Raw genomic sequence first — 25,337 nt, 5'->3', positions numbered from 1 at the left:
AACCAATTTTAATAATGGTCTTTTTTCTTAAATTCTTTCTTTCTTCGGATCATTTCCACTCAAGATGGCCAAAATAATAAGAAATACTGAATGTTAGGCAAAGCTATTTCTGTTTTATCTCTATGTCGTAAAGACAAAATATCACTGCTGTTTTGTCTAACCTCCACTAACCTGGACACGGGAGTGACGTAGTTTCCTGGAAAGACTCCAGAGGCGGCAGTTCTTAGTGAGGTGCCTTTGAACCATCCATCCTGACACTTCTCTGTCACTCGGTACATCTCCCCCTTCCTTAGCTCCAGCTCGTCAGCTTTCTGGGGCTTGTAGGCGTATAGAGCTAAATATCTGGACAAGAAAGGCAGTAGGATGTAAATTTAATGTAAAATTGAGTAAAAACGTTGAAGGATTGATGCATCAATGTTTGCAAATCTCTTAGCGGGCATCTGAAATCATGCATCTATATTTAATGATCTGATTAAAATCTAATTGCCAGAATTAGGAAAAAGACATGCAAGCTTAAGCGGTTTGTGGTATCATCAGGATGGCTCAAAGAAAACAGGGAGATAATCTCAAAAAGAAAAAAGAAATCTCTATTTTTGCCAACATCCAAAATAAGATGGGAAGTATTTGTTAATGAGTAAGTAATAATCTGAGCTAGGACTGTGCAACTAATTAAACTAAATCAACTAATTTTTATTCAGATTTTTGGCTCTTGAAAAAAAAAAGAATCACAAAAAAGCTCAATTATAATACATAGACGCACAACCCGGGTGTGAAACCAGGCCGGCCCGGCAGTGCAAATCTTCGGTAGCCTATGGGCTTGTTTGGGCTTGGCATTAATTACATAATTAGACACTTTTAAGGTGAAGGCCTACATTATCAAATACAAAATTCAGAAAATTATAAATAAAAGTCAAAGTTTGGAAAAAATTTAGTTTTATCTTTTATAAGCACAATAAATGCTATTAATTTCTAAGCTAAGGGAGATTTTTTTATTAATTTTCAGGATTTCAATCATGACCAAAATTATCCATCCATTTTCTGTACACCCTTGTCCCTAGAGGGGTAGGGAGGGGGTGCCTATCTCCAGGAACGTTTCGGGCGAGAGGCAGGATACATCCTGGACAGGTCGCCAGTCTGTCACAGGGCAACACAGAGACAGACAGGACAAACAACCATGCACACACACACACACACACACACACACACACACACCTATGGACAAAATAGAGAAACCAATTAGCCTGACAGTCATGTTTTTGTGGGAGGAAGCCGGAGTACCTGGAGAGAACCCATGCAGACTCTGGGTCGGGAATCGAACCCAGGACCTTCTTGCTGCAAGGCAACAGTGCTACCAACTGTACCAATGTGCAAAATTATCATGACTGTAATTATTTTAGAAATCTAGCAGCTTTACGAGTACATTATTATCAATAGTTCATTGTAGAGTTCAAAGTCAAGCAATACAAGCTCACAGACAACTGAACTCCACTGATTGACTGTCTCTCCTGAATGAATTTGTCTTTGTGATACTCACAAAGACATTCTCTGCCACAACTGGATCTTTGTCAGCATACAAAGACATTTTGGTTTGAACCTCCCACCAATTATTGTTCATTGTAATAAAATATTTACTGTCTTGCTCAGATGTTCATGTGTTTTTATTAACATTTTTTAAATAATTTTTTTTAAGTTAGAAACGAAAGATAAAAATTAATTCTCAATGAATATACTTGACAAATATGCTGGGGAAATAACTATATTTGGACTACTGTTGAACAACAGCAGAGGGTCATATTCTTCAACTTAGGTTAGGCGTAAAAGCTGTCAATCTCCACTTAAAAATAACAAACCAATCCAGCATTCAGGTCATGTCTCTGTGTGTGATCACTTGAGGTTGACTGAATGGTTTTGCTTTCTGAATGGGAAGGCTTGCTATAAATGCATGCCTGATCAATAAGCAATAAGTGCTTGTTCAGAAGATAAATGTAGTTCATATATATTTATATACTTTTGTTCTTGGATGGATATGACTAAGTTAGTAATTGCCCCTGTGTAAACATATAAATGAGCTCATGGACCTGTCTCCGGGAGACATTTATAGTCCATAGTGCCAGACTGGATGAGATTGCAGAGTAAACAAGCCATATATGTGCTACCTCCTCGTTACCATAGCAACAGATGTGGGGACTGTCTCCCGTCTCCCCTTGGCAACAGGAATAGTTGCCAGGTCAAGATGAAAACGTAGGACCTCATCAGTGAGACAAAGCCATTCTGTTTTGGTATGTGTGTGTGCATGTGGGTGTGTGTGCTTGTGTTCCTATTAAGCTACTGGGAAGGTGATATTATTAAAGCCGACAATGCTGCTGGATTTGACTCACATCCCGTTCGAACAATGGTGATGATATTGTAGACTCACAGATCTCAGAGTCTGAGCTTTTATGTGCTCAGTGAAACAAACCCTGGAGCTAAATCTAAAAAAATAACACCTTTGTTTGTGATCATGAGAAGAGTTTGGAAGTGCTTGGTAAAAACGTCTAATCAGCAAATGGGATTTAATTAGTATGACCTGATTTTTCTTGTTTTGCTTTTTGTTTTTGTTTTTTACTTCTAGTTAAATCAGCTTTAAATTTACTCAATTAAATTAAAAAAATTTAATTCACGATTGTTAAATTCAAATTTAACAATTGTGAAGAAATCATGTAAATAGAGAAGGTTAAAAGATCTTGAAACGCAAAACATCATGCAATGATCTAAACAAACTCAAGAGAATAAATTTGTTTATGACTTTTCCCCAAACTATTGCTGAAGCCCAAGATTTAAAGAAAGAAATTCTGATGAAATGTAACTTGTATTCTTTAAAGGTTGTGCACTTCTAAAGCATACTTTTGGTGTAAAACTAGTGGTACTGCAGAAAAAGAAAGCCATCTCAAGATAATATGGCAGATGGCAGTGGCCTAGTCAAAGTCTTGACATAAATCTCACTGAAATGCATTAACATGGTCTAACTAGGCCATTGTGCTTGAAAACCCTGAATGGTGGCAGAATTAACAGAATTCAGCAAAGTTAAGGGGGCCAACATTTCTTCACAGTGCAGTAATAAACTCATTGCTGGTTATTAGAAATGGCTGACAGCAGGTGGGCCTGACAAGGATGGCACTATAATCAGTGGGCTGATAGATTTTCCAATAGAGCCAGGCTAGCTTGGAGTTTTTCTTTCCGTTAAAATGCTACTGGCATTTACTTAGCTTCTCTTTGTCTGATAATACATTTTGTTTAATGATCTGAAACATCTAAATGGTGAATGACAAAAAAACATCTATGAATGGACAGGTGCATTTTCACAACAATGTATATAAGTCTGGAATTAAATTACAGAAGCAAGATTACTTTTCAATCGTATTGAGATGTGCCTAATTTTGTCCAGTGTGTAATTTCTTATCTCCACATTACTCCAAAAGTCTGTCAGCAACACTAGAAAAAAAAAACATGAACAGCCCGCTGTCAGAGTTCTTGGTGTCTTAATTTTTAGAAATGGTAAAGCTTGTTAAAAATCCAAGCCACACACAGCTTAGTGAACTGTGTTTTTCCTCTCTGAAGGGGGATTTTATCCTTGACCGGTGAAGGAGTAAATGTGGTTGCAGAGGTAGTGGGACATGGCCAACAGCTCTGGGCACAACAGAGTCAACATTTCTAACAATGTCAGGAAGTAGTTTGTGAAATCTTGCTTGTACATCTGGCACATATACAATGGGCAAGTGAGAAGAAGCCTGAAGTACTCACATGTTGAGTGGCAGCTGCACCTTGGCATGAGCCAACAGCTCAGAGGTAAGAGACGCCACTTTGGGGGGAAGCGGTATCCCCACTGAGGATGGAGAGGGACCTGGCGGAGAGGCATCCTACAGGAAGATACAGCACACAGAAAAACATCGGTTTAATGTAAACTGTTACTTAAAAAATGTGCTTCTAGGCTTTTAAGCATCCTGGGAACTATTTACAAACAGCAAAAACACTTTGAACTCAGTGAGAAATGCAGCCAGAAGCCATAACAGTAAAAGCGACATGACTCCAAACAGAAGCCTTCAAAGTGAGAAATGATTTTTTTTATGTTTTGGTTGAAACAAGTAGGTGGCAGGGGACTCATTGCAAAATGCAGAGCAGCAAAGGAACTGATATACTTTAGAAATTGTAATTTGCCCTTAGTTACAGTCTCTGCCCTTAGTTTGAATATGCATGCTTGTATTTACCTTTAGCTTACAGCTGGTTTACCAGAATGTTTCCACTGTGGGACAATAAAGGATATTTCTATTCTAATGTAAAATTTTATACCACCTACTCCTTGGTATGGTTATAGTTTTTTATATTGAGAAAGTATATATTTTAAAGTAAAACAAACTATATTTATAAGCGTAATGTTATAATGCCAATAAATGTCCCTGCCTTACACAGTGCCTGTCATAAGTGTTCACACCTTGTCAACATTTTCACATTCTTTATGTTTCCTCTAAAACCTACATTCCAGGGCAACCAATGGCCTTGTTCAGAAAAGTTCAGTTTGCTGCTTTTGTCAAAACCACGCAGGAGACACAGCAAACAGATAGCAGGTCAGATGGGTCTAGTGAGGTCAAAAGTGGACATTTTGGTCTTCATGTAAAACTGCTGTGTGGCAAAAAAATAACACTGCACACAACCTTGCTCACTGTGAAACATGGCGGCGGCAGTATTATACTGCTGTCAAAACTGATCCCAGTTTTGACATCTGACCTGCTATCTATTTGCTTTTTTCTCCAGTGGAGAGAGGAAAACTGGTTAGTTAATTATAGATAATACTGGAAGAAGACCTGTTGGAGACTGCAGAGTTACAATGAAATAGTTTGCATCAAAGTGTATTGAGAGTTGAAATCAAAGATTTACATACAGACTAATAAGACACATACACTTTTTGTTCTCACAGTCTGAAGTTGAATAAGACCAAATCTATATAAACCTTTGAATTTGAAGAAAGTTAAAGCACATCTCAAAAATGTTCTTATAAGGCTTTCTGGCATTTAGCAAATAAAAATAATGTAGGTTATTCAAACTGACCAAAAACAAGAGAAGTTTAGTTGGACTTCAGGCAGCAAGAAAAAAATGTGTTTGTTTTTTTTATTTGATGTATATAAATATCTGGTTTCTATAACCTAGGTGTGTTCCGTTAGCTAATTTATGTTTTGTGCACATCCCAGTATGTGGAGATACCTGAATACGAGCAGCTGCTCTGGGGTCAGAGGAGCTGATGAGGACCGGGTGCGAAATCTCCATGCTGTGTCTGTTGTTGAGCTGGGCAGCCCTCTGGCTGACAGAGAGGGCGGAGAAAGAATGCCGCTTCTTTGCGTTTTTCTTCCCTTCGCCTCTCCTGTGGCCAGAGCCATTTCCATTAGACGGCGAGGCAGTGGGGGAGGGACCGGGAGTGCAGGGACCCAGGGGGGCTGGCTCAGAGCTGGGACCTGGTGCATTCGCTGGCATAGGTTTGTCAATCTCCATCAGCTGCTTCGCCGTTTCATTTAACTGAGAAGAGAAAAGGGCAGATGGGGATAAGAAACGGAGGAGGGAGGGTTAAGAGAGAAGCAGCTCAGATGTTAGGTGTCAGACCTGAGTGGTTCATGCACATCTCCAACATACACAAGAGTATTAATCTGACCTTTACTGGCTTGCTCTTGTTGGCAGCTGTGAAATCTTACAACATAATAATAATATGCCATGACTAGCCTTGGCTGCTGTGGTGTAGCATCATTACACACAGGTCAAAATCAATTCCCACATTTTAGAAGAAATTATTTGCACAGGCAACTGTTTTTAAATGAAAGAATTTTGCAAGGGGCCACACATGGGTCCTTGCATTTCCCCCTCTCACATACACACGCTGCTAATGTTTACAGCAGCCAGGTAACAGCAAATATATATGAAACAAAATGCAGATGGTGAAGCCAACTGTATGCATGAGGAGAAAGGGTAAAATTTAATAATCTACCATTTGCCCAGAATTCATGAGAGGCTACTATTAATTGCTGAAGGAAGTCACAGCATAAACAAATAAAACCAGATAAAATAGAGGAAGATGAAACAGGATCTTCACAACACCTGAAGTAGTAAAACATCTTGCTGCTTCTCAATTTTCACATTCTTTTGTTCTGTTTCTTCCCACATAGGTTTCCAGAGGTTATGAGCAGGAAGTGTAAGCATGTAGATATGTTTTCCAAGTGGCCAGAAGGCGCTTGAAGATCTCATATATAGGCCTAAGCCCTAGAGAGATGTCTGTTCACATGACTTCATTTTATGCAACAGAAGCATATTTTTTTAAGTTGGAGACTGAGAAAAAGAGATCAAATGTTATAGATGCACATATAGATCTATCTTTAATAAATCGTTATGTATCTTGTAACATTATTTTTACTAACTCAGGTTAAAGGCTTACTGTCATGCAGTTAAATCTCAATAAATTGGAATCTATTTGAAGATGTCTTATGTGTTTTTTTCTATTAGTTTGACTACCAAATAAAAAGCTAAATAAAATCCAGTGTGTAAGAAAATTACAATATTGTGTAAAACCAATTAAAAAGGTTTTTAATTCAAAAATGTCAAATCATTGGAAAATACGTTCATGCACTTCACAGCAGAGTGGATCGTCTGTATTTTGCAGACGCTGTTAGGGATCACAGCCGCCCTCAAGCAGCTTGAGGGTGGCTGAACAGTGACCCCCTACTGTTCAGACAGTAGCTCACTATATAGGGGGTACAAATAACTGCTAATTTCAATAGGGAACCATGACTAGAATTTGCTGTGTTCCAACAGCAATGCATATTCAAAATAGCTTCAGCAAGCTGGGATTTTTATTTAATGTTGAAGATTTTTGTAACATACAATCCATTTATTCAAAGTGGTGATTGCAACAACATCTCATTAGTTCTCTGACAGTTTTTAAAACACCTTTAAGCTGAATTGCACTCTGAAGTGCAAGGTGCTACATGAACTAAAATGGTACACAAACGTTATAAATTTTTCAACACTTATTACAAATGTACACAACGTATGTATGTCAAGTCACACCTAACGTATGCAGAAGCTATATCCGTACTTGAAGTTAATATTCAGCTTAAGTGTGACCTTTCAGATGTCTTACTCTTAAATTAAGTTTATTTCACATAGACTCACTGAGAATTTAAGCTATAAATAACAAGCCAGCGAAAAGAACTTTAACACCACAACAACTTTACATTCCAATCATGTCTGCTTACCAGTCTTTAAACCCCTGAACAATCCTTTGAGAGCAAGTCAAGAGTTTTCTTCAATTTTTATTATCAGGTGTGTGTGCGTGGGTGAGCAGGGGGGTGTGTACGTACGAGTAAGAGGCAGTGTAAAAGGCTGTCTCGTCTGGGTTCAGTGTTGGTGATGTTGCATTTCCATATTAATAGAAATGCTAATCAAAGCCAAATCATATGGTAATGAGCATGATGGATTGACGTTGCAGATATAACTGAGATGTAACTCTCATGAGGCTAACACAAACACACACACACACACACGCATGTAAACCACATCAGACACACACACACAAAGGTCAATAAGGCCACACGTGATCTTTTAGAGTAACTTACAATCCAGTTTGAATCCCCCAATGCATCCAGTAAGTGTGTTGCAACCACACATGAACCCCTGCATTTCCCCTTCACACACACACAAATCACTGATGTGTCAGTCTTTCTCTAGCTACTGATGCGCCTGTTATGGTGCAAAGCACATGAAGGCGTATGTGTGAGAGAGAGATTTTTACGTGGTTCTTCCTGCTGAATAAATAATCCAAGGTAATCCTTTTCTATGTGTTGAGCAAGCTGCACCGATTTATGTGTTGAGTGTTATCTCAGCGTAATACTATGATGAGCCGATGAGCTGATAGCTACGCTAAGAAAAGAAAAATCCAGCAACAAACACGCACACTTTTGCAAACAATTCCCCTCCTGAACAGATACAGTGTCTTGAAAAAAAGTATAGGTACCACTTGAACTGTGTATTTTAATCACAGTATACATCCAGCAGCTCTGTGACAGCCTGAGATGTTTATTCGAAGACCAAGCAGACAGGTCAAGGATAAAGCTATGAAGAGGTCTGAAACAAGATTAGGATATAAAACAATATGTCAAGCTTTAAACATCTCAAAGAACACTGTTGAGTTTATCGAAAAAGCATGGCACAACTGCAGATCTTAAACTCCATGAATCAGGTCTTTCTAGGAGAGGGGCAAGAAATATAACATCAAAAAATGAGATAAGTCTTGTTGACAGTTTGCCAAACAAGACTTATAAGGGGAAATGTGTGGAACATGTCACCCTGAAAACATCATTCCCACAATAAAACCTGGTGGTGGCATTATCATTCATTGAGATTGCATGTTTTAGTAGGAAAAAGTTCAGGAGAATACTTAAAGAAAACTAAAGCAAACGTTCAAGAAGGATAAACCTGAGCATACAGTCTGAGTTGCACAGTCGCCCAATCTCATCTGGGCGACTGTGGCTGTATGGTAGCCACATATAGCCACAGACATGCAAGTTGTCTTGCAATCGGAAGGTTGTAGGTTTGATTCCAGCTTCCTCCTGCCACATGTTGATGTGTCTCTGGGCAAGGCACTTAGCCCCAAATTGCCTACCATTTATACACTTAATATCGGTGTAAAAATGTGTGAGAGCGAATGGGTGAATGTGACTCTAGTGTAAAGCTCATTGAGTGGTCAAAATGACTGGTAAAGTGCTAGTCCAGTCCAGATTTCCAATCCTATTCAGAGTATGTGGCAAGACTTGAATAGTTAACTCTGAACACGTGCAAAGCTGAACAACAATTTTAACTACAAGAAATGTTGACTTAAGTAAATTTATGGTAAAACTTAACAATTTCTATTTATAAAAAGCATCTAAACTAGATATTCTTCCACCTCAAAGTTCTACACTAATTTATGTTCATCACATAAGACCCAATCCCCCTAAAATTCCATAGTTGCAACATGACAAAACTTAATATAAATATTTTTACAGGCTATTGCACAAAGACCTAAGCTCTGAGTTCATGCAATACGAGTCCACATCAAAGGGAAAACAAAACCAAGGAAGAATGTCCCAAGCTAATTTCCAGTCAGGATGAATCAGCCGAAAAGCCACAGCCACTGAACACAAACCCACCTACGCTAACCTTGCTTCTTTACAGATCTCCTAAACTTATACAACAGGATCCAACCCACTCACTACACCTACCCCAGGGGTCGGCAACCCGTGGCTCCAGAGCCGTATGCGGCTCTATAGCGCTGCCCTAGTGGTTCTCTGGAGCTTCTTCAAAAAATGTTTGAAATATGTAAAAAAATGGGGGTGGGAAATATATCTTTTGTTTTAATATGGTTTCTGTTTGAGGACAAACATGACACACTCATTCTTAACGTTTTCCAATGCTATAAAAATATGCAGATTATTAAATTTTAACATTTCTGTCAACGAACATTTGCGTCATAGCCTGTGACACACGTTTCTTTCAGCTGGGCGGGGTGCGAGGCAGGTGGCTGTTGTAAACAGACCGACGGGTGTGGTGGACCATACAGAGCAAAGGGGAAAAGAGAAAAATAGCCAAGGAGAGATTCTACAATTCTTGGACTGAACATTTGCATTCATTGCCAATGCGGAAGGATGACCTGAGTGTTGCTTTATAGCGAAAAGTTGCCAACTAACAATAGTACCGTACTTTCCGGACTTTTTGAAAATAGGCTAATATAGCTAATATAAACACTTAAAGCTTCTTTTGCCTTCATTATAAACCTTACATTTTATTTTTTCGTGGCTCCAGACAAATTTGTTTTTTTGGGTCCAAAACATGTTGGGTTGCCGACCCTTGACCTACCCAAACACCAGGTCCAGCAGACACAGCTATAACTTTACACGTGCATTAACAAACTGGGACACCCTGAACTCAAACCAAGTTCACACTCAATATATCCACCTACTCTCATAACTAAATCAAAGTAATCTCAAATTCAATTGTACAAAGCCTGCAGCTGGATAATTTAATTCATTACTGTCCTCTCCTCCTCATCCCTTTGTGTTTGTGTCTACAGGTAAGATAAGACACAGGGCTACCTACTATTACAGAAGCTTTCAATGCATCTTCATACAGTAATTATTTTTACAGTATGCGCTCTTACCAGAAATAGGATAATTCCGACACCGTCTACATGCATCGTTTAATCCACGTTAGACATGCTCACTGCTTTGCAGCTTTTTTGGACATCTCATGTTTCAAATAGCTTTGGTTCATTTGAAGATGGTTACTGGCACTGCATCTAATTTCAATGCAACCTTTGCACTGTCAAATGAGTTAACCGAATGCAGAGGATTACCACAAGAACCACGACAAAAAGCATCAGTTGTCCATGTGTGCGGCTGGGCTGGTCAACAGAATACATATAAATAAACTGCGAGCTATTATAGGAGAAAACAAGGGTCACATTTCTGTAATTAAACAACCATTCGTGTAAGAACAAAAATGAAATAGTTCTATGTGGTATAGCAATTGAGACCTTTCATCAGTTTTAACATAGCAAAATTTGTTGAAGCAACAGAGGCATAATACAGACACAAAAAATGTCAGCATATTTTCCTGTGAACAGGTTGCTGTATTGTAGGTTGTGCAAACTATTATGTTGATCTCCAATCTGGGTTACAACTGACAATTTGAGTGCTTATCCCACTTTATAATGATAACCATAATATAAAAGCAGTGTATTGGCACCAGTGGATCTTCTTTTTGCAGCCTATGTTTATTTTTACAAGTTCCAAAAGAATTTAGTGAGCTTTTTGTTGCTTTGGTTAAAGTAGGTTAAGTAAAAATTCATAATCAGTTATTGGTGAAGCTGTGTAAAATAAGGCAATGAACATATAAAGGCAAAATAAGAAAAAAACTACCACAGATAGCACAAGTTTATAGACCTTTAAAAGCATATTAATTTAAGAACATAAGTTTATCCTATTAAACTCTAGAAATTGTATATATTAATCTTATTGCTAAATTTATTTTTGATGTTTAAAATACCCATTTGTGAATCAAATTCACAAAAAATCCAACTGTTAATTTTGTATTAAAAACTTTTGAGATGCTGTCACTCTTTCCAACAAGAGTGCAGCTAGAGAGCCGAAACTTGTTATGATGGTTTTCTATATTTTCTTTGTGTGCCCGGTGAATAGAAAATCATTGCAATTATTTCCCATGCAGTTTTGTGTATTGTGTGCTGGTTTGGCATATCACCATCCGGTTTTAGAAACAGTTCTCTGACAGACAACTCTTTGCTTTTTCTTTCCCAGTTTTACTGCAACTGAGGATAATGTTCCCAAATTGCCAGCCGTAACACAAACTTATCCTATTATTTTGGCAAGTGTATAAAATATTAACACAGATAATAACATGATATGCTGCATCTACATGCACGCATGCACATGCAGATCAGGAGAGATTCCAGCTGAGCTCCTTCATTAGCTTCTTACCGCATACACACATACGAATCCTAACACAGACCCCTGCACCCGTGCTGTGTCACAGTGATGGAGAGGTCTAAATTATTGATGCATCACCATTTAATGGGATCCCTTGTGCGTCTGTGTGAGTTAGTCCCAAACTTGCTCTAACCATAGCTTAATCGCTGAAAAAGTAGTTTGGTCAACCAGCTAAATTTGGGATATCTGACTAGGTGGTCCAGATCCTAAGTCACAGTTAGCACCAATCTAAGAAAGATTATGAAGTTTGTGACATTTAAGAGTTCAAAACTTTGATTTTTTTTGCATCTTCATTACACTGTAATTTAAAGTGAGATTTTGTTGCTGAAAGTATTAGTGGAGTAATAGAAGGGCTTTTTGGCTGAATATGTTATAATGCAGGAACTTAATTTCACTTCAGTCCCGGCAATAAATTCGTCAATCTCTTGGTTCTCTTTCAATGTGATCACTCTTGTTTTATTCGCTGCTGAGTTTAAAAGATGTATTTCAGACTATTGGTGGAACTAAGTAACACATTGTAAAATATCAAATTTTCTAAAGTGAAAACATGAATCTAATATTTTATATCTCGACAATTATTTTTCAGTATGAATTTCTCACTAGAGAATGCTGGCTGCTTTTTTGAAATGTAAGGATTTAGGTAAGGTTCTACATTTGTTAGGGAATAGTTTCTCAAAATAGACAGTCCAATCTGGATATGGAACAAACGGCAAGCACTCCAGAACCAGTGGAAAGAGAATATTCAGTTAAAGTTTAACCAACAGTGGTGTGGTTGAGACCTGAACATAGTATAGTGCTCAGCCAACACTAGCGATATATGGCTACAATATTAACAAGTCATATCAAAACAAAGTTAACTTTAGCCTAGAATCTCCAACAAGTCCCTGTGCAAGGATCCTCAGTAGGCTAAGATGCATGCTTACTTAAGACTATTTGTAGTGTGTATATATATATATATTTAAAAAAAAAAAAAATTCCCTTCTCACCCACCGCGGGTGGTGATTCTTCTTCCTCTTAGCTCGGGTCCTCTACCACTGAAATGACATCAATACACACTTTCAAAATAGCTCTTTTTGTATTTCTAAAGGAAAAGCTTCAATAATATATACTATATATATAGATTTTATATATATATATATATATATATATATATATATATATATATATATATAAAATACTGCTTTATGCATCAGTTTCACTGGAAATGACCCCCAGACACTAGATAGAAAGTTTACATTACTTCCTTTTGACAGGGTTGGGGAAAGTCAACATTTTTTCTTATTTGTGTTGATGGGGAGAGAAAAGAAGAAAACACATTTTTCACCAGCATCATTTTAATACTGCTTAAGAGCCTTAAATGAGATCCGGCTTCAAACCGTGAATGATATTTCTTCAGTTGCTCATGGATTAACATAAACTATATTTCTCTCTTGACAGGCATGGGGTGAAGAGAGAAGGTAAAAGCCTTTCAGGTTTTACAAGTTTTTTATCCATTTACAGTGAAGCCATCCTTTTAGGAAAAGCTCTATAACTGCAAAATGTCAAACAGCATTTGCTAATGCTATTTACATTTTTCGGACTAATTGCATTAGGTTGCATTTAGATTAGGGTTTAGTTTTAGATGCCTCAATTTAACATTCTGACTAAGAAGCATACATTAACACATTTCTTGGTGCATGCAGTGATAGTAATTTACATACACTCGTCGTTGGCATGAATGTCATATCAATTCGAGCCTTTTAATGATGCAGTAGAAATGTTCTTTTTCCAAGATGGATGAATTATAAAACATTCAATTATACTTAGCTGCACAATTTTTAATTCAATTCTAGTTTTATACCATTTACACATGGTCTAAATTCAGCATACATGCTCAAATATTTAAATAGACCCCCACAAATCTTTGGATAAATGTCTCTTAGGAATTTGTAAAGAAACCATTCTGTATTTAGCCATCAACAAGACTCTGTGTTAATTATGACTGTTTGACCACTGTTTTGTCAATTAGCTGGTTTCCTGACATGGACCTGGCTTTTAAGAAGAGCCGATACATTTTCAATAGGATGCTGGTTCCAAAAGCAAACCGGTTGCTATGTGCTTGGGGACACTGTCTTTTTGTGCACAATTCACATTTACCTCAGTGGTATAGATTTTTAAGAGTAACCCAGGAACCATAAGATTTGTCTGTTACAAACTGGAAGATGGTAAATAACCAGAGAGACTGTCCATAGATGTGTGAGTATAACAACTTTGAGATGAAGCTGAGTTTACCCAGCTGAATAAAGTAAATGCCTTCTGACAAAAGATTTTATGGTTGGACCAGACAAACATGGAACCATTTGAGCAAAATGACAAAAAACATGTTTGAAAGAGTCAGTTTGAGGCTCCTAAACCTAAAAATACTGTAGCTGTGGAGCACGGTGGAGGCAGCGTGGCACTGTGCACCTTGAAATTCTTTATCTTCAGCCAAAAGCTTAGACTGAATTGAGCATTCTAACTCATCAACAATCCACAAGGCACATGAGAACTGGTTTGGGCCCGAATAGAGCCAGCTAGCATTTAGCTTCTGGAATAGCCCTGACCCAACCTCTATAGAATATGTATAGGCTGGGTTTAAAAATCAAATATGTAGGAGTAAATTGATCTATTTAACTGAAGTCTAAAATTTGTAATAAGAAAAGTTGTTATGAAACAAAAATTCCTAGGCAAAATTAATTGGGAGGTTGTGTGTTTACATATTTGAGTTTCTGTGTAAAATTGTGGCCCTTTGTGGAGTAAAGATAATACACAATAACATTAAACTAGAGCTCCTATCTAATTATATTATATGGGAAAAACAAGCATAATTAAAAGCCTTTCATTAATACATGCTGATTGGGTATGTAAACTTCTGACCAGCACTGCTGTCATTAAGCAGTCTGAGTGAAATTACTCTGTTCATCTTTGGAAACAATATCAATGTTATGTGTTATTTTTCATATCTAGGGGTAACAGAAGCGTTTTAGAGTCAAATGCATTTGCCTTAATGAGGTTGTTAAAAATAAGTTTTGTTTTCATTATTCATGATTATGATGATCATCTCTTGTTTTTGATAAATCTGAACCATCAGGCTTCCACTTTTCTAAATTTAGCAGAAAACCAAACACTGCTGATACTTCCCACCTGAGGCCATTTAATTTTGTGCGATCAAAGATTACAGGAGTAATGTAGTTTTTTTTTTAGCAGACAGACAAATGATGATAAATACAGAGTGGAACAGGTGTGCTGCTGCAGTGTTACTGATGCTTTCACAGCTCTTTTGTGACTCAGTTTACCTCGACATAAAGAATGGGGAAGATGCCAATCTTGTCTCCCAGCATGCCTTCTGCCCAGTTCTCATCTACGCGTCTGATTACTGTCAGAACCTCGTCCTAGAGAAAAAGGAAAAGAGTGATAGCATATATACATACAAACATGCACACTGAATCCTGGGAACACACCATGATTGAACTAACAATATATGTTTCAGAATATGTCTCATCTGGTCTGACTTTTACAAATACTTTTTACAAAGTATTAGAAATTCAACATTTGCATTAAAAGGTAGAAAAATGTCACAGGTTAAAGCAGTAGATGTTTTTTTTGTGTCAAATTTCATTTTCATTCTTATATCTATGTGATGGAACCAGATGATGTTTTATCATTTGCTATCTCCTGGGCTATAACTTTTTTTTGGTTTTGGCATGGAAAAGGAACTGGTTGTATCAGTAGATCGTCTTCAATTAAATAATATGCAATTTAAATTTCAGGCAACTAAAAATTTAAACACAACCATTGATGGTGTGAATGAATGTCAAAATTAATTTTGAAGCATAACTGTTCTTTTCCAGAGTAGAATAATTTTGTGCTAAATTATAGTGTTCTTTTCTGAAGTGTGCCCTTCTGTCATTGGTTGGCAGAAAAGATGGTGACAGATGAATTCACACTTAACCCTTTTAACCAGTAAAATATACCCACAGTATGACTGACATTTAACAATGCTCAAACAATGAGAGCCTTCACTGTTTTCCTCTCAGCCAGTGTAAAAGGTCCAGCAATGGTGATTTTCTTTCAAAGCAAATAGAAATTTTGTTGGATTTGAAACAGAAGAAACAGTCCTAAAATGGTCATGGTCTAAAAAAAAGAGGGACTTCTAAACAAAAGAAGGTAAGGAGGCCTTCAACTCGCCTCCCATTTTAAAGAAGATTCTCATAAAATTTGCTTTGCATTTCTTCGGATGGCTACACAATGCTGCAGTTGGTACCACTGTTGCCAAGCAGCGAGAAGATCCTGCACTCAAATCCTGACCTACAGTCTTTATCCATAAAGTTTGCATGTTCTCCATGCATGTGTGGGTTCTCTCTGGGTATTCTGGGTCCCTCTCATCACCCAAAAACATGACTGCTAGGTGCACTGGGCTCAATAAATTGCCCGTAGGTATGAGAGTGCAATCTGTTCTGTGAGTCTCTCTGTTGACGCATGATGAACTAGCAAACTACCCAGTGATTGCTGGAGATAGTCAGCAGCCCTTTAACAACTCTGATGGGATATGTGGGTAAAATGTGAAAATGGAAAAATTCAGTGTCGTGCTGTTTAGAAGGAAGTCCCAGTCATGAATGTGCTTTGTTGTTTAATGTGTTTACCAACTCTAGAACAAATATGTGCTTGGATTATAAGTGCATTATCCAAGTGCAAATGAGCTTAAAGTCATAAACTGATTACCAGACATTTATCTTCAGGAATTTCTGGCAGATAGCATAATTTAGAGTTCTGTCAGGAAATTGTTTGGATCCTGAAGCAGCAAATAGCTCTAGAGAATCATGAGGCCACCAAAGAGTTTGACTGAGTGTACTTGAAGAGTAGTGGGGTGCACAATTTCCACAATGCACCACTTTTTGCCAGTTCACAGAAAATTTAACCAAAAGATAATCATAATATGCATAAAGGCCAGATGACTCCTTATTTAGTATTTTCTTCTTCTTCTTTTTCAAAGCAGCTCAAACAAAAAGAGGTATTTATTTACAAATCTAACACAGATCAACACCCTGCCAGCTAAGACAATGACACATTGTTTTTATCAAGTCGAGATATCAATCACTTCTTTTGTACAGATTATGGAAACTGTGTAAAATCTCAACCTGTAAGGTTTTGATTATCTTTCCTTTACGCTTACTTAATCTCAGGAATAGATTACATTCATTGTTTCCCAACACGCCCACATAGTGCTGGTTTCTCTCCTAACGTCAAGGCCTTGGTAAGGCCATTACAGGATGGCAGTGATAATGCTGTTAAATGGCTGTATATTAGTCATTCTGAGTAATTACCTCTCACACTGAGAAAACAATATCACACTCAATGGTTCTGCATGACAACACAAATATAGCACACCATGTGTCTCTGAATGAGTTTATGGGCTTAATGTAATATTCAGTCATAAACTTGTTGATTAGCTTAACCCTAAAATGAGAAATGGTGTGAACTATTGATGGCTCATTGTTATCACTTAATCTGGATAGGAATTGTCTCAATTCAACTGCACAGGAGTCAATAAATGCTATAATTTATTAACCTGTTTCTTTTCATCAATCTCTAAAATGTGGAAAACAGAAAGCACAAAGCTTGTTCACAAAACAGGAACAAAGTAAGCTGTGAGGACCACATCAGCATTTGTATAATGTTATATTTTTCAAGAACCTTAGTTTAACATGATACCATTGAAGGACTGCACATCTTACCAAGCCCTTTTTTGATTTTATTTTATTCATTATCAAGATTTACTTTCCCTATGTCAGATTTGTTGGATAACTTAAATGTCACATTATGTTTGAAAAGAAAAAAAAAAAGCAAAAATAGCAATGTAAACATCAGAAAGCCACTAATCATTGTTTGGCTCAATTTTCCTTGATACAATTTCAATAAAAAACTGTTTTTTGCAGCTTCAATCTAAATAAGAAATGCTAAAATGTACAAGAAATAATCAAAATTCACTAAATTATACACAGTAGTTGTAAAACATCCCAAGGCTTTCTATGCAGGAATCCACGATGGTATTAGAAAATGATACAATCTGATCCTACAGCAAATAACATTCTAAATGACACCATCTATAAATTATCTATCTAAATTCACCCTTTTTCTAGTCTTGTCCATTTGAACCAACGTATTAATTTAAACGTGTTTACAGGCATCCTTTGGAATGTGTGTTTCACATGTGTATTTTTTAAGGCAGTGCACATGGCCTTATTTTTCAAATAATATAGAATATTATTATACAGTCCAAAGTAACATTATTTATTCCAGTGTATAGGCAAAAAAATTGGACAGGCCAAAATATTTTTCCGTATCTTTAAGCCTTATTATGAGGCTGGTACAGTTTTGGCATGTAAACAAACTATTTAAATATGAACACAGAGTAAATCAGCTGCCAGAATCTCCCTCCAAAACATCAAAGTGTGTCTTAAAATCAGCTTCAGCCAAATCCTTTTGGAGCGTGGCGAAGAGCAGCTGCCTCCTTAGTGATTTTTTTCTTCACATATCAAACACTTCACGGCAAACGTATCACTGCAAAATTCTGTTCAATACTAGTTACAATAATATTGAAACTTATTAAAACTTTGACAAAAATATTTTTTATAATGAAGCAACTCTAACAAATTATTACACAGATTTCTGAGGCATAGGTGGACTCTGAAGGACCTACAGAGATCTGTTTTAGGTAGCACAGACTTTCAAAAGTACAACTATTAGTTGTGCACTTCTTATTTTTGTTTGTATTTTTGCAATACACAACATGAAGGGAACAGCAAACATATGGAAAAAGATCCTCAGATCAGAAAAAAACAACAAAAACAAAGCAGAATTTCCTGGCCTACATAGAGGCTACTTAGCCTGTATATGAGTAACACATCACCCTGAACATACCATATCCACAATAAAACAAGGTAATTACAACATAACGCATAGCACGGAATGTCTCTCTTTAATAAGGGCAGAAAACCACAGTAGATGATGGGTTGGGCTGAGCTAAAAATGGGCCATTCCTTATAGAGGTAGTATTATGTGTTTTCCAGACACATAGTGCCATTTAATGGCACAATCAAGTAACTGTGTTACCTCAAGTTGTTATAAAAATGCTATTTATATATCAAGCATGACTTAAACAAAATTTTAATTTGTAATTTGATACCTTTAAATTGAGTATTTTGCAAAGAAGAATAGCCAAAAGTGTCAGTTCGACATGCTATAGGGATGAGGACTTACCACAAAATATTTTAAGCTGCAAATGCAGCAAAAGGCAGTTAACGAAATACTGTCTCAGCGGAGCTAAATACAAATCCAAACTACACTTCAGAGACTTGTATTTGTAGAAAGAAATTAGAGGTGTCTAAATGCTCACAACGTTATGCCTTTAGTGTGACACAATCTGGGAAAGTTCAAGGTCTATGTATAAATTTACAAGGTTGTTTTACACTTTAATAATCTACAGTGTATGAATTGCAATTGCTAGCCAGTAAATCGGGTTCTTTCACTCTGAAGAGGCTTCTGAAACACAGAGTCATATCTAATAAATTATTCATCAAACAAACAATCAACCAGCCTGGTTAAACTCTGCAGGTAAATGTGTCTATAATCTTGCACATCATTCCCTAAAATGTTCTCTTTGATTTATCAATCTAAGCCACATATATTCATCTGGTTGTCTTATGAAATACCATTGCCTTACAGGTGGATGTGTTAAATGTGCATATGTGTGTTACCTTGCTGAAGGCCAGGCAGTCTTTATCCTGGTCTTTGTCTTTGACCTCAAAGTCGTACAAAGCTTTGCCCTGAGGTGGAGTTTGACTCAGGGGACGCAGCAGCTGGATGTAGCTAGCTGGCAAGAAGCCATGGCAACCATTAAGCTCCCCATGGTACCAGTTGTCATCCACCTTTCGCCGCAGGATGATAATATCACCCTTGGAAAACTGTAAGTCGCCTGGTTCCTTGCCTTCATATGAATAGAGAGCTTTACCGCAAGGCAGTGCTGGGATATTCTGTAAAATATAAACACATAAACATACCTTTGATTCAAACAACCTCTTGAACAGACATCAAAACCAGACAGTAAATGTGTTTTTACTACTTTAGTGTATTGACAGCCAACAAGTTGCTTTCTAGCGTCAAAATTGTTTCGTAGTGGCCTGGAGACAGATTAAAATCCAAACTTTTCAGGTTAGTGTGTGAAGTTGATTCTTTTAGAAAAATCACTTAAAGAAAAAAATATATATTTTAGTATCAGAAAACCTATTAATCTGTACATTATGACACAAACAAAATAGCCTTTTAAATCCTGCATTCTAAAACAGAAACACTTTCATGCAAGGATGAGGACATCCTGTCTTTACTAACACAATCTTGTAGCCGATCATGGCCTATTTTCTTTTAAATGAGAGCAACAGAAAAAGGATAAGGAGAAAACATTTGCTACAAAAATGAGCTGCGCAGGAAATGTAAATGAGCTACATGGAAGTAAACAGGTGAGCAGGTCGGATTTCTCTGGTGCAAATCCCTTCTGTCCTAATCACAAAGCTCTCATTGCTCCTTCCATGTGCTTATTCACAAAAAATTTGGAATGGGGGTCTAAATGACCCCATCTCTTAAGACTGTGGGAAGGTTGAGAAATCAAATAGCGCCACAGATTTATCATACCATGTTATTTATTAGACAAAGATGAAGCCAAACTAAATATATTCTCCAAAAGTATTCCCTATAACCAGAAATACATATAAAATGCATAAATATTTTGACACCTACATCACTATAGTGCAGCTAAACCTCTACAAGTAAATCACGATTATGTGAAGAAAAGTAAAACCTGCAAGTCTGCAAGTCACTGCATCGTACTGCTGATGACAATTGTCTGAAGAAATAGGAGTTTTGACACCTATACAAATCAGACTAACAATGATGTTCTGGAACCAGAACAGAAAAAAACAAAACATGAATGTAACAGTTTCAAATTAATACTGTTATGAATGACAGTGTCTAGTCATTAATCACTGTGATGAATAGCAGACAGACAAGTGTCATAGCAAAAAAAATTTATATCCCTCATTAGGGCATCAATTTGTTAGAACTCCATTCTATTGCTCTCTGACAAATCCCTTCCACACTTCCCTTCCCACACTAGATATTGTTCTATACCTTTTAACTCTATGAATTCAGTTTCTAGATGCAGACTTTGCCTTCACTACCTTTCTCTTGAATACCTATTGCTTTCTGCATTGACAGCCAAGTTCTCTGTTCCAAGGCTAACGTCATCGATGTTTGACAGCCTAGCCCTCATCATTGATGCTTTCACACTTTATTTTTGTAGGTGTTTGAGCGATTGAAATGAATATAATTGAAACTAAAAAGCTGGAAAAATATTCCAGTTTTTAATCTTGAGGTTGCGTATTGTGACTAGTTTTCAACCTGAAAGGGATTGCTTTTTAGTGCTTCTGTCTGACATAGTTATTAATTAAGAGCGCCAGGTGACAGGTGTGTCTTTGACATAAAAGTGTTGCTTAAAGCAGCGCTGGGCCCATTTTGATAGCTCTGCAGATAATTAAAAGCTTAGATGTCTGTAATTAGTGCCATTGGTTTGGCATCATGAGTGGTAATTACCTGTCACAAAGGCGGTAATGTGATTTATTAGATATGAGATTTTGAGTTTTTGCATCACTTTAAAACTGAGAATATACAGTTTACATATAGATGACCCCTTCATCTGTAAATTAGACCAAAAAAATGACAAAAAGCCTGGAAGCAAACAGGTTTGGGGGAACTGAAAACAGTGGGAAATGCAATGTGTTTTAAAGTGTTGGCCCTGGAGACTAATTTGTAGAGCATGGATAGTTGGATATTCCCCTTAGTGGCAAGTGAGATATGACTGGTTATTAAAATGTTTGCCAGGTAATTGCTGCTCCCACCTTGGGCCAAACATAGTAATTTTGAAAATGCCAACGCTGTGTGAAGCATGACTCTCTGGAGTTTCATCAAAATGGGGTCTGCGGTGTGTCACTTATCACATGTCCTGGACTGACAAGCACCGCTCCATTTATCCCCCAACCCTAACAGATATCTGACATTATAAATACGGAAAATGTCCACAAAGTGAATTTAAGTTTAAATTCTACTCATCCAATGAACACTAAAACCACTGTCTGTGTAACAGTTGTCAAATGGCTCAATAATGTCACACTGGAATCAGGATCTGCATCAGTTTATACCTATAAGACACAATGTGGGACACCCTCAACCAGCAGGTACGGCATACACACAGTCAGATCCCAGCAGCACAGTTAGGCAGCTTCTCCTTTTTACGTACATATATTGACAACAAACGGAATAAAGGAAAAATAAAATTGTGTGCAAATCAGCATTAAGAAAATATATTAATGCAAAATAATAATAAAAACCAAAAATATGATACAAAACTCAAAGTTCCTGCTTTATGTAAAAGAATGCATAAAGGACCTATTTTAAAACACTTTCCTTAAATCAAAAGATATAGAACCACAACATGTAACTGTGTATTCAGCACATACCTATAAGAGTGTGGGACACTCTCAACCAGCGGGTATGGCTGAGTGTGGTTTAACGCACCTGGACCAAATGATGGCTCGTTAGAAGGTCTAAGAAGAACACTGACATGCTGAAAAGGTTGTTGGTACTACCAGGGAGAGAACTAAAACGTGCAGGAGGACAGACTTTGGGCACCCTGGCATAAATAGGGAACAAGGATCTGATACACAGTCAGATCCCTGCGGCCCAACACACATTTTGGAGGGAAAGTTTCAGACAAACTTTATATGAGTAACAGTTTAACCAAACCCATAGTCTTTAAAACACTTAAAAACAATTGCCATTACATTTTTCATTTTCCTTACCAGCAGCCAGTTAGGGAGCTTTTGCCGGGCTGCTACAGTTACGTCACACAATGTGCCAAGCGCAACACCAATAACCATCCTCCCAGTACAATAGTTAGGAACCAAAAATAAAACAGTAAGAAACAGAAATAGCCCTGAGCACTGAGCTACATCTGCACATCCAATTTATATGCAAAAGAAACTAAACAAAGGGCTGAGTATTAGAGAAAAAAACCCCCAAAACATTAATATACTTAACGTATTTTTACAAATAGCTCAACAAGTCTGGTGCTATTTAGGCTTGACAACCTTGGGTAAATACACAACAATAATCATAAAAATTAATATGATTGTCTGTCCTCTGTGTCTCCGTATTGCTTTGTGATGGCCTGGTCCACTTAATTCCCAGACTATAAAAGAATTTCAAGGGATATTTTCAACCGTTGTCTTCCAGCTGTCTTTCAGCTAACTAACAGGGGCTCAGTGGGTAAAGTATCATCTTGTAATTAGAAGTTGGTCTATCCTTTTTTCTTTAAAGTATACAATTTGTCCGTTGTACTCAATATATAAAAATAAAAATGGAAAATTATTTAATATATGTATTAATTATATTTAATATAAGCTTTAATGCATTAATGGAGAACTTATTGTAATTTAAATTCTTCAAAACTACCATCCCTAGCAAAGAACCTGCAGCGCATTTCTATGTTTACTGCACTGTCATCTTAACAAAAATAACTGCTGAAAATTATGTTTAGTGGGTCAAAATTTAAAAACAAATCTGAGCCTGGTATAAGACAGGAAGAGTCTGATTGGTGCATTGCTAGGAAATACTTAAAATGTTATTACAAGCATTAAAAAATTGAAAATTCAGAAAATATGTATTTTAAGTGCATGAAGAATATTTTGATAGAAATTGAATTTGTTTATGTTTCAGTATTAGAATCTGTTCAATGGGCAAATCCCAGGTATGATGTAAGCAACCTTATAAACACAACAGAGGAAATAATTTGTATATGTGTCTGTTGCGATTAATTACAACAGACACTAAAAGATACCAACCATGCTTAGCTAGAATTGGCTGCCTAACTGTCTGTGTCTCATCTTGTGGAACAAGCATATCAGATTTATATGAGCTTTAGCTCAGTTGAGGCTAGAATACCATGACAGCAGCCATTGGACAAATGTTGTTTTTTTTTCTGGCTAATAGAACAACTGGTAAGCATTAAACGGGTCTTCCTGAAACAGACAGCTTTGAAATTATAAGCTTGCCTTTGTGTACATCTGAGCAAAATCATGGTGCTAGTTTCTAAAAAAAAAACATGTTAAGTTTGTGCGGCAAGCCTGATGTTGTCTCTGCTCAACATATGTGACACACAGAGAAATGGAATCACAAGAAAAGCAATAAATTCATTAACAACACATGAGTTCACTAGTTGGTATTTAGAATTTTCCATCAAAACAGGAAGTAGTCACACAAACTTTCTCCACAGTAGAAGAGGCTGTTTGTTGTTCTAAGCTGAGATAAAAGCTATAGAAACAGAGACATAAAGAATCTCATCACAATACAGCTCACTCACCACCACAAACATCCAGACTAAAACCACACGGCTCAGCACAAACTCTATGTACCCAGCATGTTCTTAAAGGCAACTAGTGCAGAAAGGTGGGTTATCTTAAACAAGATTTGGGTAAACAAACAGAGTGCAACAAAAACATACAACATACATGATGTATACACACACACACACACGCACATGCACGCACACACCCACCCACACACACCCCACACAGACACTTCCTCATTTCATAGATATATACATGTTGATACTCCCTTGATGCTGCGCCGAAGAGAACAACCTAAAGATTCAATGCCTGAATGAGATCTGTGTTGACGCAATGAGAGGAAATAGTCAAAAAAAGAAGAAAGAACATGGATTTATAACGCTTTTGATGTTACCAACACCGACTATAATGTGTCTGTCGCATGAGAACGGCACACACTGCACCACAAAATCTAAAGAATTATGTATGTCCAAGAACTTATCTTTCTGCACATTAGTTCCCAACTCCAACTGTTTGCTTTGCATTTAAGGCTGTCAAAAACATTTTGATGTGTGTAACCATTCTCGTTTGATAAGTCTCACTGTCAATGCCAACCTGTCCAAAAAGTTCTCACTGAAATAATTTGAAGGCCCTATAGATTCCCTTCAAGTTTTTCCAAAAAAGAAAAGAAGGAAAAAAAAAAACATTTCTGTAGAGATATCTCTTTGTGAACAAGGGCTTTTATGTTGTCACAAGAAAGAGATGTTCTAGAGGTGTGAAGTGCTGTGAGCAGGCGCTGCTCCATCTGTGCCTACGCAGGGTGCATTTAGGTACATCAGATCTACGACACCTGTGTTTGGGAAGAGTTGTGACAAGCATGCACAGAAAACTAGATATTATGCAAAGTAAACGCAATAAGAACAAAAATGTGCAAAAAAAGTTTTATTATTAATAGGGAATGTGCCTCCTTTGTAGGTTCAAGTGAGTAATTATTGGTTTAGAATATAGTTAATAAAAACTTGTTCTGTAAACCTGTACTTATTAATACATGCAAAGTGTTATCTGTAAAAACTAAATGTTTTTACCTACAAAACATTTAGTGTGTTTTAAAATAATAGTAAACTCCTATTTTACTACATCCGCTTAGTCCTAATGAGATTTAAGAAACAGGCAAAATCTATATTGCCAGGTAAATGCTTCTAGTCAGTGTACCTCTATTTAAAAAAATATGGACTCCAGAACACAAGAATCCAAAACAACATTGTCTATTACAAGATAACTTTATAAACACGCTTTCTAAATGTCTACAAGTACACAAAAAAATTCAAAA

The 25,337-nt window shown here is 37.0% G+C and overlaps 1 protein-coding gene across 5 annotated transcripts in view; it reads right to left on the bottom strand.

The window, feature by feature from the left end:
- Positions 1-25,337, bottom strand: part of LOC122839345 (E3 ubiquitin-protein ligase SH3RF3-like) — a 105,417-nt gene that overhangs the window by 20,666 nt on the left and 59,414 nt on the right. For all 5 annotated transcript variants that reach the window (XM_044130828.1, XM_044130829.1, XM_044130826.1 and 2 more), the window contains 5 exons: positions 19,331-19,606; positions 14,870-14,965; positions 5,236-5,544; positions 3,781-3,896; positions 172-342 (listed from right to left, as the gene is read on the bottom strand). In XM_044130828.1, the coding sequence (XP_043986763.1) occupies positions 172-342; positions 3,781-3,896; positions 5,236-5,544; positions 14,870-14,965; positions 19,331-19,606 (968 nt within the window). The remainder of the gene's footprint in view (positions 1-171; positions 343-3,780; positions 3,897-5,235; positions 5,545-14,869; positions 14,966-19,330; positions 19,607-25,337) is intronic.

This window comes from Gambusia affinis, linkage group LG11 (genome assembly GCF_019740435.1).
Source record: "Gambusia affinis linkage group LG11, SWU_Gaff_1.0, whole genome shotgun sequence".
In the NCBI taxonomy this organism is placed as follows: Eukaryota; Metazoa; Chordata; class Actinopteri; order Cyprinodontiformes; family Poeciliidae; genus Gambusia; species Gambusia affinis.
This window is presented reverse-complemented; position numbering and strand designations above follow the sequence as displayed.